Genomic DNA, 14,835 nt, shown 5'->3' with positions numbered 1-14,835 from the left:
CAATCTCCCCCTTTTTGGTGATTGATGACAATATATATATATATATATATATATGTTAAGTTTTCAACGGGGATAAACATATGAAGTGTAAATACTGATATTGAGGAATTTCATTGCAAGATATAGAAGAACTCCCCCTGAAGATGTGCATAGTGAGGAATTTGCATTTGAAGCAATGCACACTTGAAGAGTTGAATCATGGAGATCTCCCCCTATATCTTGTAATTCATACACGCATTTGACATATCATAATGAAGAATTTGGAATTATATGAATATTAAACTGAGCACCATCTGAAGCCTTGTTCTCTAGTTGAAGCTTCTAGTGTTGCTTCGCCACGAACTCTTCATTGTTGGTCTTGACAACCAGTATCATCAAGTCTAGCAGTCTAGCGTTCAGTACAAAAAACTGACAAAAAATGGTGTCAAATTTTATGGCCCAGTAATAATCCAATGTACATTGTTTTCAGATGGATGCCAAAAGATCTGATAAAATTTCGGTGTTTACGATGCCACAGATTCTTTTTCCTAGCGATAGGGCACCGACATGCGCTACCAAAACCACCACATGATGCTGGCGCCGGTCGCACCCGCGGTCCACCCATCATGGACCCCTAAAGCCATCCGTCTGGGTGCTCACCATCCGATTAGATTGGGCGGCACGAAGAGCCCAGGGAGGTGCCTGCGGCACACAAGCACTAAACGAACGTCGTAGAGGGCTTCGTCACCCGCAAAGGCTCCCAGGAGGTGGGGTACTCCAACATACTTTGTAGGAGTAAAGACCGACATACACACCCCAATTGACATTTGGTGTTCAGCGATATCCGCAAGACACTCAACTCCAATCACGATACTCGAGGCAACCCTAGTGAATGGTTAATGGTGTACCAACAATATAAGTCCAAGCATTGATGGCAAGTATTTAAATATTATGTTCTCTTCATAAATCTATCTCGTGATGATGATGATGTGATCACCTGCCTCATCAATAGACCCTTTTATCACATTTATCACACAACAGAGCACACATATCGTTCTACTTGTGTGACAAGCGTGATAAAAGAGTGTGCTAATGAGGAAGATCATCATCATCATCATCATGATACAAATGTATGAAGATTGCAAAAGAATTAAATACATGTCACCGATGTTTAGCTTTAAGTATTATTGAACAAATTGATTAAAACTATTCATGGAAAGACAATTTGTTTAGTGTTCAACTATCACATATGAATATCATTAGCATCAGTGTGACACATATAAATTGATTTTCCCACCAAATTCCAACAATATTTCCCCAAGGTGTTTATTGAACTATAAACATTTCCAATGCCGAGGAAAACTATATCTTAAAAAACTTGTGTTTGGGAAAATCTGTAAATTGTGACAACAATGGACAATGTTTCAAAGATAATATAATGCATACATGGAAACAAAAATGTAGCAGAAAACAAAAAAAAATTCTAGCCATGCAAATGCGAGGGTCATCCTGCTAGTTTAAGACATCACATTTTTTTGCTAGTACATCCATATATTATATGAATATTCCTGAAAACTAAAACTCCTTCAGTGTTCCACTTAGGTCCTTTTAGAGTGAGTTGTGCAGGAGGGAAATATCAGGTGATGCCACCACTTTGATGCTCCCATGATACGGATTTGAAAATTTGAACTTTATTCATTTTTTTTTAAAAACATGAATGTTCACAACACATGTGTCTATGACCGCTAAAGAATTCAGATCCAAGTTCGATATACGCATTGAGAAACAAAAAGACAAATCGAGATGTGAATAGTGTAGTTTTTACACTATTCATGTTTTTGTCTTTATTGACACTATTCATGTTGAATTTTCCTCTCTATGTGTACTTTGAATTAGGATCTGAATTTTTTAGCATTCGTAGATACATGTGTTGTAAATATTCACAAACTTTCTTGGAATTTTTTGAATCATTTAAGTTTGAACTTTTTGAATTGGTAGCATGAGAGCATCCAGCTGGAGGTATCACCTGTATTCTCCCTTGTGCAATGTTATATAGAGACTGACTATATTTTGTAATGGAAGTTGAAGAATGACTCTCGGTCTCAAATGAGGCCCATAATGACTAGCAAGTATCACATGCCACTATGGTTGTGTCATATATTGGTCATCGATAAAGAAGAATGCATGAATTATACAGTTGTGATAAAATATTTTGATTCACTAATCATTAAAAAATGGAAGCCCCACACAACCGATAGGTAAGTAGCATGACCTAGTTCATAATATGGTAGCATTTCATATTTTGAGCCTTTGAAAAACTACGAAGTCTCGTATAGGTTTTTCAAAGGAATACGAAACTACTCATGAAATTTACAGGAATGTCAGAGGAAACAGTTCAACATCTACTAGATGCTGGAAAGAAGTTTGTCTTCCAACACATAGCGTATTCCTATTGACTAGAAATGCCATGGTCAGGAAAAAAAACTTTCAGTTCGTTAGACATTGAACTGTTTCCTGTGAAACACCTGTAAGATTCAAAGTAACACCATATTATGCATGAAAACTATAGGATTTTTTAATCATTTCCTAGCTCATCTAGGATCATATTATGCATAAAAACACATGTGAATTGGCCCCATGCTTTCTACTAGCATCATCTTGTCATAACTGGTGGTCAAGTTATCTGTTTTCTACAGATTTAAAACAACATGGTAGTGTTTTGGTTATCGATTTCTATGAAGCAATGAATAATGCATAATGTTTTGACAAAAGAATTTGATTTGTTGAACATTGGAAAAAATTGGAAGCCCCACCAAGCCAACGAGTAGCTAGCAAGGCCTAGTTCATATTCTAATATGGCAATATTTCGTATTTCGAGCATTTGAAAACCTTCAAAATTGTTGTGTCTCATATAGTCGTATAGGCTTTTCAAATGAACATGAAACTGCTATTGATATTTACAGGAATTTCAGATGAAACAGTTCAACATCTACAAGATTATGAACTTTTTTTGTCTTTCAAACATGGCTTTTTTCCTTTCAACTAGAAATGCCTTGTTAGTAAAAACAACAAATAAAAAAAATCCTGCTCGGTAGACATTGTGTAAGATTCATCCAACCATAACTAGTGTACTAGTCAAGTTATTTGTATTGTTTTCTAGTAGTAGTACCAGGAATGCAGCAATACCATTGAAATTCCTACCGAAATCCTGGTAGAAGATTGAGAAGGAGCACAGGAAAAAGAATTCGTGACGTCGTGAACACCAGGATCTTATGAGATATTTTGACATCCATATGAAAACAATATACGTTGGATTATGATTGAGGCATAAAATCTAACACCGATTTTGTCACTTTTTTTGTACTAAACGTCAGAGTGCTAGACTCGATGACACTAGTAGTCAAAACCAACAACGAGGAGCTCCTGGCGAAACAACATCAGAAGCTTCAGCTAGAGAACAAGAGTTCAGATGGTGCTCAGTTTAATTTCACCACTCTAAGGACCATGGACATATTTTATATTATGTCCCAAATTTTTTGCGCCCACCTTGAGTAGTGAAACTAAACCGCGCAACATCTGAAGCCGTGTTCTGTACCTGAAATTTCTGACGCTGTTTTGTCAAGAGCTCCTTATTGTTGGTCTTCTCTACCAATGTCATCGAGTGTGACACTCTTGCTTTCAGTACATGAAAAAATGACAAAATCATCGTAGAATTGTACGCCCTAGTAATAATTCAATGTATATTTGTTTTCAGATGGATATGAAAGGTCTAATAAGAACCTGATGTTTATGACGTCATAATTTTTTTCCCCATAAGAGGGCGCATGCGCGCGTAACCGAAACCATCACATGCGGTCCACTCGTCATGGACCCATGAGGTCATCTATTCGGGTGCGCGCCGTCCGGGCAGATCGGACTACACGAAGAGTCCCGGGAGGAGGCGCCCTCTAGCGCAATCTGATTTTCGCAGGTGGGCTATCCAGGAACGCAGCAACACGGTAGAAATCCGGACTGATGAAAAATCCTGGTAGAAGATCGCTGTCCCATCCGCCAAATGTGATGGGACCTACAGTCGCTAGCACCACTCGGGGAAGCAGCGAGCGAGCGAGCGGCGCAGAAGAACCTCTCGCCCGCGTCAATCCAATTTTAATGCTGCGGCACCACCCCCCTCCCCATCCTCGGAATCTGTTGCATTCAATACAACTTTCGAAAAACAAGCATTTTTCTAATGCGCCCCAGCTACCTAGATCCAGCCAAAGGCTCCAAGCCCCATCAGCCACCACTGTTCGGCCTCCTCCATTAGCGGCGCGCGAGCGAGCTTCTCCGCCCTCTCGCCTCCGCTGATTACCGCCAGTGCGATTAGCGGGGTGCTCGCGAAGCGAGACCAGCAGTGAAGGCGAGGCCTTCGAGCTCGCGATCCCTTTTCCTCTGCTGCTGCTGCCCGCAAGATTACAAAATCCCGCGTTTGTCCTGTTGCCGCTGCTGCCGCTGGCGCTGCTCTCGGGAGGGCGGCCATAGAAAGGAGATAAGGAGGAGAAGAAACGGAAAAGAAATAATAAAGGCTGGAGGCTTTTGGAGCTCATAATTTTTGGCCTTTCTCTGCGCTCCCCGGGGAGATTTTCCGGCGCTTTCTTACTTTCTTTCCGGGAGGTGGGTTGGGAGAGAATCCAGCCTCTGAATTCGGTGAGTGAGTTCTTTCTTCCCCCCTGCTGCTTTTCGTGTGCAGAGTATTAATTTGGTTTGATTCGCTTCTGCCCCTTATTTTAATGTGCTGATGTGAGGCCTTTTTTGCCTTTTCTAATTCTCGCATCCTTTTCGCTGCGTTTTCTTTGGAGATTCTTCTTGGGACAAACTTGCAGGAATCACCCAAGTGAGGCTCTCATCGGCCATATCTTGTTGATGTTTCTCTTTCTCTCTGCCTGTCACTTTCCTCCCAACCGTAGGATAATACTAGTACTACTACACAGGTCTTGGTCTTTTTTCCCTCTCAAGATTTGCATCTTTGCTTGTGAGTGAGTCGCCCATGGCCAAGGAGTCGTGGTCAATTCTTGTGAGCTAGGGTAAGATATAAGCAGCAGCAGCAAGGCTGGAGTGTCTGTGTTCTCTTCTCCTCTGCAGCCTTTCTTTCTGCTGCTGGCAAAGTGGCCGTTTTTTCATCCCCTTGTGAGAGGCGAGAGCTGCAATCTTTGGAGTGTAGTTACTCCCACCAGCCATTTCTTGGCGCTGCTTTACTCTACTGATTAAATGCCCCAAATTTCGTTTTATGCACTGCTAAAATTTTTGTGCAATCAATGCGAAGCCCCCCGACTGCGCGCATAAAAGGGGGCCAAAGGTGTGAAGACCCAAGAGCGTCTCCTGATTGTTTTCTCCTTCCTGTGCAGCAGTTTCTGGTCTGGTCCAAGGCGAGAGAGTGTTCTTGCTTGAGTTGGTGTTGATCCAATGGGCGAGATGAACCACCAGCCCGGGGTGCCGCCGCCGGTGGGCGTGCCACCGCCCATGGGGATGCAGCCCATGATGAACGCTCCGGTTGGCGCCGGCGCCATGCACCAGCCCTACGAGCAGTTCAACCAACTCAACTACTGCGTCCACTCCAATCCTTCCTGGGGTACGGAAATCCAATCCTGGCTCCCCTCTTAACTCCTCTGCCCGCTTTTACTTTCTTTTGCTTCCGCATGTACAGTTCGATTGTGTGCATACAGGACGAAGTAGCAGTCTGATCTCTAGTACTAATATCTACAGATTTAGGCATCTTTAATTTTGGTTTGCAGATGGTTCTTGGTCATTCTTTTGTTCAAGGCCTATCTCAGATTTCGGTTTGGTTGCGTTCAATAATGCTCTGTTTTGTAAAGTCCCCACATATAATCGACTTCACTGATGTATTGATTTTCTTGAATCTTCTGTTCATGTAGAATTATAGCCTTTGTTATTGCATACTTTGTTGATCTGTAAAGGGCTGTACCTACTATTCTTGATCTGAATCTGGGATGTTCATTTAGACAGCTAGCAACACTTCTATCAGGTGCTGCTATAAGAGGCAATGTTTTTTTCATGGAACAAAAAGAGGAATTGTTGTGATCTGCCACTTTGAAGTATAGAAAAGAAAAGTCTATTGATGCCTAATCTTTAAGAAAAGACTTTGTCTGCATATCTCCTGTAGTCTTTTATACTTCTCCTTTGCATATATTTAGGTATGAACAGTACTGCTGGAAGCCTGGAATTGGTTTCCTTGTTTGGATATGATTAGGATATATGTAAAACTTGCACTTACCCTGTTCTATTGTACCATCATCTACAGTTCAGGTAGCAGGGCTTGCATTCCTCCACTACCTAGTGATGTTGGGCTCTACTGTCATGCTTGTGTCAATTATTGTTCCTGCAATGGGTGGTGGTCCTGTGAGTATATCAATTTGTTTTGCTATTCATAGCATTTTGTTCTGCATCAATGTAATTTCCTTTTGAAGATTTAGTGTTGATTCCCTGCTGCTTTTGTTGTTCTTATTGATAGGGTGAGAAGGCTCGTGTTATTCAAGCATTCCTGTTTGTGAGTGGCATTAATACTCTGCTCCAAACACTCGTTGGGACACGGCTTCCAACAGTTATGAATGCCTCCTTCGCATTTGTTGTCCCAGTGCTGTCAATAGCCAGACAGTTTAACACAAACGACTTTGAAAGTAATCATGAGGTAGAGTGGTGCTAATTTGCTCAGTCATAACACTCTTTTATCTGTAATGTTTAACCATGCTCCTTGTTGCGTTTTGGCAAATGTTATTTGGAATGATAGTTCTTTCGAGGATTCATTGATAAATTATCTTTCACATGGTAATATTTACACTTCTAACTATTGAGGCATCTGCAGAGATTCGTTCACACAATGAGAGCAACTCAAGGGGCTCTAATTGTTGCTTCAATCCTCAACATGATTCTTGGATACAGCAGAGCATGGGGGGCATTTGCCAAGTATGCATCCTGTAGTACTAGTTCTTAGACTTCATATAGTATTATTTTCTTTTGAAGCTATTAATATTCATGTAATTTTATTTCGCAGGAAATTCAGTCCTGTAATAATGACTCCTGTTGTTTGTGTCGTTGGTCTTGGACTATTTCAAATTGGCTTTCCTCAGGTATGATTTCTATATTTTAGCAGAGGACTTAACATTGAGAAAGAAAGAATGGAAACATATAATGTTTATTCTCCATGGTAGGTTGGAAAATGTGTTGAGATTGGGTTGCCAATGCTAATTCTTGCGATTGTTGTGCAACAGGTAACAACTTAAATCTCCTTTTTGTATTTTCTGATCGAAATATCGATTAATTTCCATTTTAGTTATGCTATGATTTGTGAAGCTGGCTAGGAACCAACTGTTCAATTTGCTCTATGCAGTATGCGCCACTTTACTTCAGACATATCCATGAGCGCACAACCTTCTTGTTTGAGAGGTATTCGTTGCTTCTTTGTATCGGCATCGTGTGGGCCTTTGCAGCTATCCTTACTGCTGCTGGTGCATACAACCATGTTTCGCTCAAGACACAACAGCACTGCCGCACTGACAAGTCTTTCCTTATATCATCTGCACCATGGTATGGTTCTTGAGGATATTTCTTATGGACTAACTTTACGAATCGCAAATGTTTGAAGCAGCCATTTTTAATCCACTCTTTGCATGCCTGCACTTTCAGGATCAAAATTTCATACCCCTTCCATTGGGGTCCACCAATCTTCACTGCAGGTCATTCATTTGGAATGATGGGTGCTGTGCTTGTTTCATCTTTTGAGGTTAAGACTAATTGGATTTCCCTTTGTTCTATCTTCTTTCGTGCATTCTTTCTGCTGGAACCTAATTGTGCTATCTTGTGTAGTCAACCGGTGCACACTTTGCAACTGCACGTCTAGCCGGTGCAACACCACCCCCAGCTCATGTTCTTACTCGAAGTATTGGTTTACAGGTGACTGTCATTTCAGAAGTTGTCTTATAAGGGCTAGTGAAATATGGTTATCCATGAATACTAGAATTTGAATGCTTTCCTTCTCCTTACAAATGCTTTAACTGGATGTATATGCTAGAGCACAAATAGTTTCAAATACTTCCTATGTGATGTGATGATTGATTGTGCCATACTTTCTTTGACTCTTGTGCGGATTCTTCTGGGCTGCTATTAAAGTGTCTACGTGCAGGGCATTGGGATATTCCTGGCAGGACTGTGTGGTGCTCCAGCCGGTTCATCTGTATCAGTGTAAGGGAACAACTCCTCCCCCCCCCCCCCCCCCCCCCCTGCGCGCCCCCTCATGTGGCACAGTCACGTGTAGGGTTTTACTATTATAGAATAGTCTCACGCGTAAATGAAACTGAAATGTATTGCTGCATTGTAGGTATGATGATCCAACATTGTAGCCAAGTTTATCTTGGGGCTGGTTGTTGACTTATTATTAGCAACCGTATTTGCCTTAAAAACAGCTTTTTTCATGCCATCAGAACTTATCACGTAATCTCGAGGCTGTTCGTGTAGGAAATATACTTCCATCTACTGTTTAGGTGCTAGTCTGGTGATAACCTCACACAATGAAGAAAGGAAGAGGATGCAAGCAAGAAAAAAGAGTGGAAATGGCATACCTGTCTAGGCCAATAGCACCAGAGCCTCCATCCATGGCGCCTGCCACTCCCAACTCTTTCGCTACCAGAGCGAGTGATGACGATGACTTGAATTATCTGATCCAAGGAGGAGGTGCTTAATGTTGCCCGGACCTCGATGGATCTGGTGGTGGAGAAGGACAGACATGACAAAGGTGGGGGATCTAGCAAGGAGGAGCACGTTCTTTATCGGAAGCCTTAGTTGCCATCCGGCTAGTAGGACAAATTCCAGCTCACCTACAAAATGTGCCAAGACTTCAAATCCAAAAGTTCCACCTTCCTTGAAAATCAACTTTGGAATCTAAGATTTGAACTTTACAAGAGTTAAAAGCAAAAGTTCTAATCACGAGCTCTGGTTGTTGTATGCCAAGCTCAGAAGAGCTTGGGACAATGGCACTTAGCACCTTAGGAACACCAGACGCACCCACTCTTTCTTGATTGCTCCTTGTTATCTGCCTGAAGTCATGATAAGCACACCCAATTGATCATCCTCCCCATGATGGTGACGGAGGCAGAGCAGACTGAGGAACTGCCTCTACCCTCCTCCAATCAACTCGGTCTTGTTTCTTTCTCCTAGATCAAGGTATTTGTTATTCTTCGTCTAATCAACGCGGTCTTATTGGTACCTAGTTTACTATTCTAGATCTTCATCTAGCTGTTCTCTTTATTTTGCTACTCCTTCCTAAACATTCCTCTAATCGACTCGATCTTGTTGCTTTGTTCTAGATCAAGGTATTGGTTATTCTTCCTCTTCTATCCTAGGTAGCAGCAGGAGGAGGTGACGAGTAGAATAGTACTCCCTCTGTAAAGAATTATAAGAGTGTTTAGATCACTAAAGTAGTGATCTAAATGCTCTTATATTTATTTACGGAGGGAGTAGCAGAGAATAGCTAGATCAGATCTATAGTAAAACAGAGAAAGGAGATGGGAAACTAACCGGGAGGTGGATTCAGCCATCACAGCACACCATCCTAGATCTGATTCTTGGGTGGGCCACAAAGGTGCTTTACCGGTAGCGAGTTCTTCTGATCTGGATAAAGCAATAAGACCAAATCAATTAGAGAAAGGATTAGCAAATCAAAGAGAACAACTAGATCGAGATCTAGAGTAGTAAACAGATACCTTTATCTAGAACATAGCAATAAGACCGAGTCAATTAGAGGAGTAATAGCCGATACCTTGATCTAGAACAAAGCAACAAGACCGAGTCGATTAGAGGAAGGAGTAGCAAATAAAAGGTAACAGCTAGATCGAGATCTAGAGTAGTAAAATAGATACCTTGATCTAGATCAAAGCAATAAGACCCAAGTCGATTAGAGGAAGAATAGCCGATACCTTGATCTAGAACAAAGCACCAAGACTGAGTCAGATTAGAGGAAGGAGTAGCCAAAAAAAGAGAGAACAACTAGGTTGAGATCTAGTCTAGAGACTAGAGTAGTAAAATAGAGGAGATGGGAAACTAACTGGGAGCTGGATTCAACCCTCAGCACGCCATCGCCATCCCCGCCTAGATCTGCTTCTTGGGTGGGCCACAAAGGTGCTTTACTGGTAGCGAGTTCTTCCGATCGAGAACAAAGCAATAAGGCAAAATCGATCAGAGGAAGGATTAGCAAAACAAAGAAAACAACTAGATCGAGATCAGTTGTAAAACAGATACCCTGATCTAGAACAAAGCAACACGACTGAGTCACAACCCGACATCGCTATCCCCGCCTAGATCTGCTTCCTAGGCGGGTACAGAGCCTTTAACGATAGCGAGTTCTTCCGATCTAGAACAAAGCAACACGACATAGTCAATTGGAGGAAGGTAGAGGAAGGAGTGGCAAAACAAAGAGCTAGATTGAAATCTAGAGTAGTAAAATAGAGGAGACGAGAGACTAACCAGGAGGTGGAGTCAGCCATCATAGTACGCCATCGCCATCCCCGCCTAGATCTGCTTCTTGGACTGGCGACAAGACTGAGTCACAACCCGCCATCGCCATCCCCGCCTAGATTTGCTTCCTGGGTGGGTGACAGAGCCTTTACCGATAGCGAGTTCTTCCGATCTAGAACAAAGCAACGGGACATAGTCGATTGGAGGAAGGTAGAGGAAGGAGTGGCAAAACAAAGAGCTAGATCGAGATCTAGAGTAGTAAAATAGAGGAGACGAGAGACTAACCGGGAGGTGGAGTCAGCCATCACAGCACGCCATCGCCATCCCCACCTAGATCTGCTTCTTGGACTGGCGACAAGGGTGCCTTACCGGTAAGAGGTAGTGAGTTCTTCCCTAGGACGTCGCTGCCAGGTTAGGCCACTGGTGGCGATGGTTTGTGGTTCTCCGTTGGAGAAGTTCTACGGGAAGGGATGAGTTGGGTGCGGCGGCTCAAGGAGGTGGAGTCAGCCATCACAGCACGCCAACACCATCCCCGCCTAGATCTGCTTCTTGGACTGGCGACAAGGGTGCCTTACCAGTAAGAGGTAGTGAGTTCTTCCCTAGGACATCGTCGCCGGGTTAGGCCGCTGGTGGCGATGGTTTGCGGTTCTCCGTTGCAGAAGTTCTACGGGAAGGGATGAGTTGGGTGCGGCGGCTCAAGGAGGAGGGGAGTGAAAACCTAATTTCTCTTTGTGTGTGGTGGCTTTATAAGGAGCGGAGCGAAAACGTAATAGCCCCACCTTCCGAGCCGGCCATCTGGGCTAGTTGGGCCGGCAAAGCAGGCCGACAGCCAACTGAATCAGCAACGGCAAGGAAGTCAGGGTAGAATGTTTCGCCTCGACTGCTGTCTTGTGCTTCTAGCATTTCCTTCGCGATGCCGATGCTGTTCACACGTGCTTCTCCTGTCACCGTAGTCTCTCACTCCACGGTGGTGCCAAGTTGCCAAAACTGCCCACCTTGTTGTGCAAAGAGTTTTGCCCAGTTTGTGAACCTGAAATTTAGGCTGCTTGACTTACCATTTGCGCCGGGCTGCAGGCTCCAGTTGGCAGCCCTCAATGACTGGGAAGCTAAATGCAACTAATCATTTTTTAGGGATAAATGGAACTAGTCTTCATCTGGTCAATGACTTCATAACTATGGTGCAATCCAACGTTTAAAAAAAAGCAGCAGTGCAATCTGATGGTGGTTCATGCACGCACTGTAATATTGCGACAGGCGTCCATATATTAGGCCGGGGATTTCTAGTTAGAACTTAGAAATACTACACTGATGATCCTTTAGCACATCACATCTGAATATAACCCAGTATATTGTTTCTCAAGACAAAGTTTCCCTTTAGAACTATTTATGCTATGCCTTGTCAACTGCACGCACTAGACTTATCTTCCTATATAAATGCAGCGAAAACATCGGGCTACTTGGATTAACAAAAGTTGGAAGTAGGAGAGTGATCCAGATATCAACTGGCTTCATGATATTCTTCTCCATATTTGGTAATTCTCTGTTCCCACCTTGTGTTACTTAAGGAAAGAAAAGTAAATTCTGGCTCAAATTTGAGAACTTTCATTCTTGCAGGGAAGTTTGGGGCGTTCTTCGCATCAATCCCGTTGCCAATCTTCGCGGCAATTTACTGCATCTTGTTTGGTATCGTAGGTGAGCCAGAACTTCCTTTCTGTGCTGTTGCATATGTGTTTTTTCACTATATTTGGCCTAACCAATGTATTTTGCTGATACCAGCTGCTGTGGGAATCTCGTTCAGCCAGTTTGCAAACAAAAACTCCATGAGGAACATCTACATCATTGGACTATCGTTGTTCCTTGGCATCTCGATCCCTCAATATTTCGCGGAGTACACCGCTTCTGCTGGCCGCGGACCTGCCCGAACAAATGCAGGATGGGTATGTTAAGCAACCCCCTTTGCATCATTGTTTAGTTATCATGTCAGTTTGAGCCTCGAGTTCCTGGTGTGTGAATTTTGATTTCTAAAATTCATCTCTACGTTCTTTGTTGCCGCAGTTCAATGACATCATCAACACAGTTTTTGCCTCCGGCCCAACGGTGGCGCTGATCGTCGCGTCGCTTCTGGACAACACTCTGGAGCCCCGTGCCAACGAGAACGACCGAGGGCTCTCATGGTTCATGCCATTTCTGCGCCGCCGTAAAGGGTACTCGGACCCCAGGAACGAGGAGTTCTACAGCTACCCGATCCGGGTCCATGACTTGGTTCCGCACCGGTTTCTCTGATTCTAGAAGGGGTGCTGCTAATTATCCTGTGCTGCTGTGCAATGTAAATCCCCTTTGTTCTTGTTAGCCTTTTACCCCCTGTGGCCCGTAGCGATTGGTGCGGTCACAGGTTTCAGCTTAGTGGGATATATGGTACAAGGATGCTAGGACTTCCGTCGTTGCTGTTGTTGGCCGTTTGGGCCAAGGAGTTGGTTACATGGTTGACGTAGAGTTTTATTGTCCGGGTGTAATGCTGTCTCTGGGGAAAAATGAATGCAAAAGGATGATAGTACCTCAATTATCGGTTACCGAGGCAGCGATGTGTTGATGAACCTTCAGTGCGTGCATTGGTTTATGAAATCTTTGCAAGTAAACTGGCCTAATTTTCTTCTGCATTTTATCATAAGATGCTCAAAATCAAAGGCTGGTAGGTATGCGTACTCTGATGAACTTGCAGGTTTCACATGGTCGATATCTTTTGGTCTATAAAAGAGCAGCCTGAAGAGACGACCGATGACAGGAAAATGAAGCACGGTTTTCGTTTGGCAAAGGCCTGCATTTGCTATTGTGAGATTGTGAGGCATTGGGAATATGGAGCTTTCGTGTTGCCCTGCTCACAGCACTTCCATGTGGCAAGCAACGCTTTGCTGCTATGGTCGGGGCAGCTGAAACTGCAGGGCATGCTTTTACGTCCGCCCGGGAAGTTGAATCTCGGAGCCCTCCTGTCAACTGGAGTGCTTGAGCAGCCGGGTTGCACTGTTTTGTAGCCTATAGCGCCTGTTTTCCTTTCAAGAACAGCAGCCTATAGTGCCTGTTTTCCTTTCAAGAACAGCAGCCTATAGTGCCTGTGTTATGGTGAATGTCCCGTTACACCCTTATGCGACGCTCCTAGACCTAGTCTCAGTGCTGTGCATACTCTAATACCCATTTGCAGAGTTGTGATGTAAGCATATCATCATGTTTGAGCACAGGTGCTATAATGTATTGCAAGAGATCACATAGCGCATCACTGGTGCAGTGCTATGATATCATCTAGTAGTCTATACAAGAGTGGCCGCCCCCCTTCTGGTTACACCTTCATTTCTACGATATTATTGAAAAAGACTTTCGCCGCGTTTTATAAATAAAGCAACCGCCGAGCACAAAGTAACAAGGGTCCAACCACACAAATACACGCACACAAAGCCACCGCAGGCAGGTCAAACGAACAAACACTCACACGACACCCAGATTCAGCTGTGGGCATAGCACAACAAGCCCAACACCGGCACAAAACACACACAACATACATAACAGGGGCGGCTAGGTGAAGGAGAACTAATCCGGCTCCGGCGATGGAGGGGGTAGCGGAGGAGTCATCTGGAGAGCCATCGAGCGAAGCTGGGTGATGATGGAGGTGATGGCGTCTCTCTCCCGGGAACGGCTAAGCGGCCGCAAAGCTGCAAGAAACCCGACCATTTGAACAAAGCGTCAGTAGCACGTCACAGAGGAATGCGCTGAATCACAAGTTTATTCCTAACAGTCCACAACGTCTAGGTGAGCACCCCAATGACCAGCCACCTGATGTGGCGAATTGGGGGAGCTAACGCCTGGAGTTTGGCGAAAAGAGCGGGGAAGTTGTTGTGGTCCCAGCTTCCATCCATTATTTCGCGGAAACAACTTCATAGGAACTGCGCGGACATGCAGGTGCAGAAGATATGGTTCGAATCTTCTTCAGGCCCACAGAGCGGGCATCGCCCATCTCCTGGGCCATTGCGCTTCAGGACCTCCACGCCAGAGGGGAGACGGCCGCGAATCCACTGCCATAAGAAAATCCTAATCTTCAAGGGGAGCCTAATCTCCTAGATGGTGGTGAGGGCCTTAGGCCCTAGAGAGGGAGCGATGGCCTGGTAAAGAGATTTGATGAAGAATTGCCCAGATGGCTCTAGCCGCCACCTGGCCCGGTCAGCGCCAATCGCAAGATCCGGCTCATGGAGCGCGATGCACTCTAGCAGCTCATGCCAGTCTGTGTTCTCAGCCGGGCCAAACGCTGCTAGAGAGATGAACATTCTATTAGATTCCTGGCTTTCTTAGTCGGTTAGGGGGAGAGAAAGC

The 14,835-nt window shown here is 44.1% G+C and overlaps 1 protein-coding gene and 1 long non-coding RNA gene across 4 annotated transcripts; one reads left to right on the top strand and one right to left on the bottom strand.

The window, feature by feature from the left end:
- The first annotated feature begins 4,088 nt into the window (after positions 1 to 4,088).
- LOC125507995 (nucleobase-ascorbate transporter 3) lies at positions 4,089 to 13,049 on the top strand. Its single transcript, XM_048672538.2, has 15 exons — positions 4,089 to 4,662; positions 5,364 to 5,584; positions 6,275 to 6,372; positions 6,485 to 6,661; positions 6,836 to 6,936; positions 7,025 to 7,100; positions 7,182 to 7,241; positions 7,361 to 7,557; positions 7,657 to 7,753; positions 7,837 to 7,923; positions 8,153 to 8,211; positions 11,920 to 12,011; positions 12,094 to 12,171; positions 12,256 to 12,416; positions 12,535 to 13,049. Exons 2-15 carry the CDS (start codon positions 5,419 to 5,421, stop codon positions 12,760 to 12,762), a joined length of 1,677 nt encoding a protein of 558 aa, XP_048528495.1. The 5' UTR covers positions 4,089 to 4,662; positions 5,364 to 5,418; the 3' UTR covers positions 12,763 to 13,049.
- On the bottom strand, positions 8,742 to 10,881 carry LOC147970420 (uncharacterized). Of its 3 annotated transcripts, XR_015604027.1 has the most exons (8): positions 10,765 to 10,853; positions 10,489 to 10,651; positions 10,264 to 10,375; positions 10,071 to 10,164; positions 9,885 to 9,947; positions 9,729 to 9,790; positions 9,544 to 9,636; positions 8,742 to 8,843 (listed from the first exon to the last, which is right to left on the bottom strand). It is a non-coding gene; the product is annotated as an uncharacterized LOC147970420 (long non-coding RNA). The 3 variants fall into 3 exon arrangements; XR_015604026.1 differs by having other exon boundaries at positions 10,489 to 10,881; XR_015604028.1 differs by lacking the exon at positions 8,742 to 8,843 and adding an exon at positions 9,099 to 9,179 and having other exon boundaries at positions 10,489 to 10,881.
- Positions 13,050 to 14,835: the final 1,786 nt, after the last annotated feature.

Source organism: Triticum urartu, chromosome 5A, assembly GCF_056163025.1.
Source record: "Triticum urartu cultivar PI428250 chromosome 5A, HENAU_Tu73, whole genome shotgun sequence".
In the NCBI taxonomy this organism is placed as follows: Eukaryota; Viridiplantae; Streptophyta; class Magnoliopsida; order Poales; family Poaceae; genus Triticum; species Triticum urartu.
Note: the sequence above shows the minus strand (reverse complement) of the source record. Positions and strands in the feature narration are given on the sequence as shown.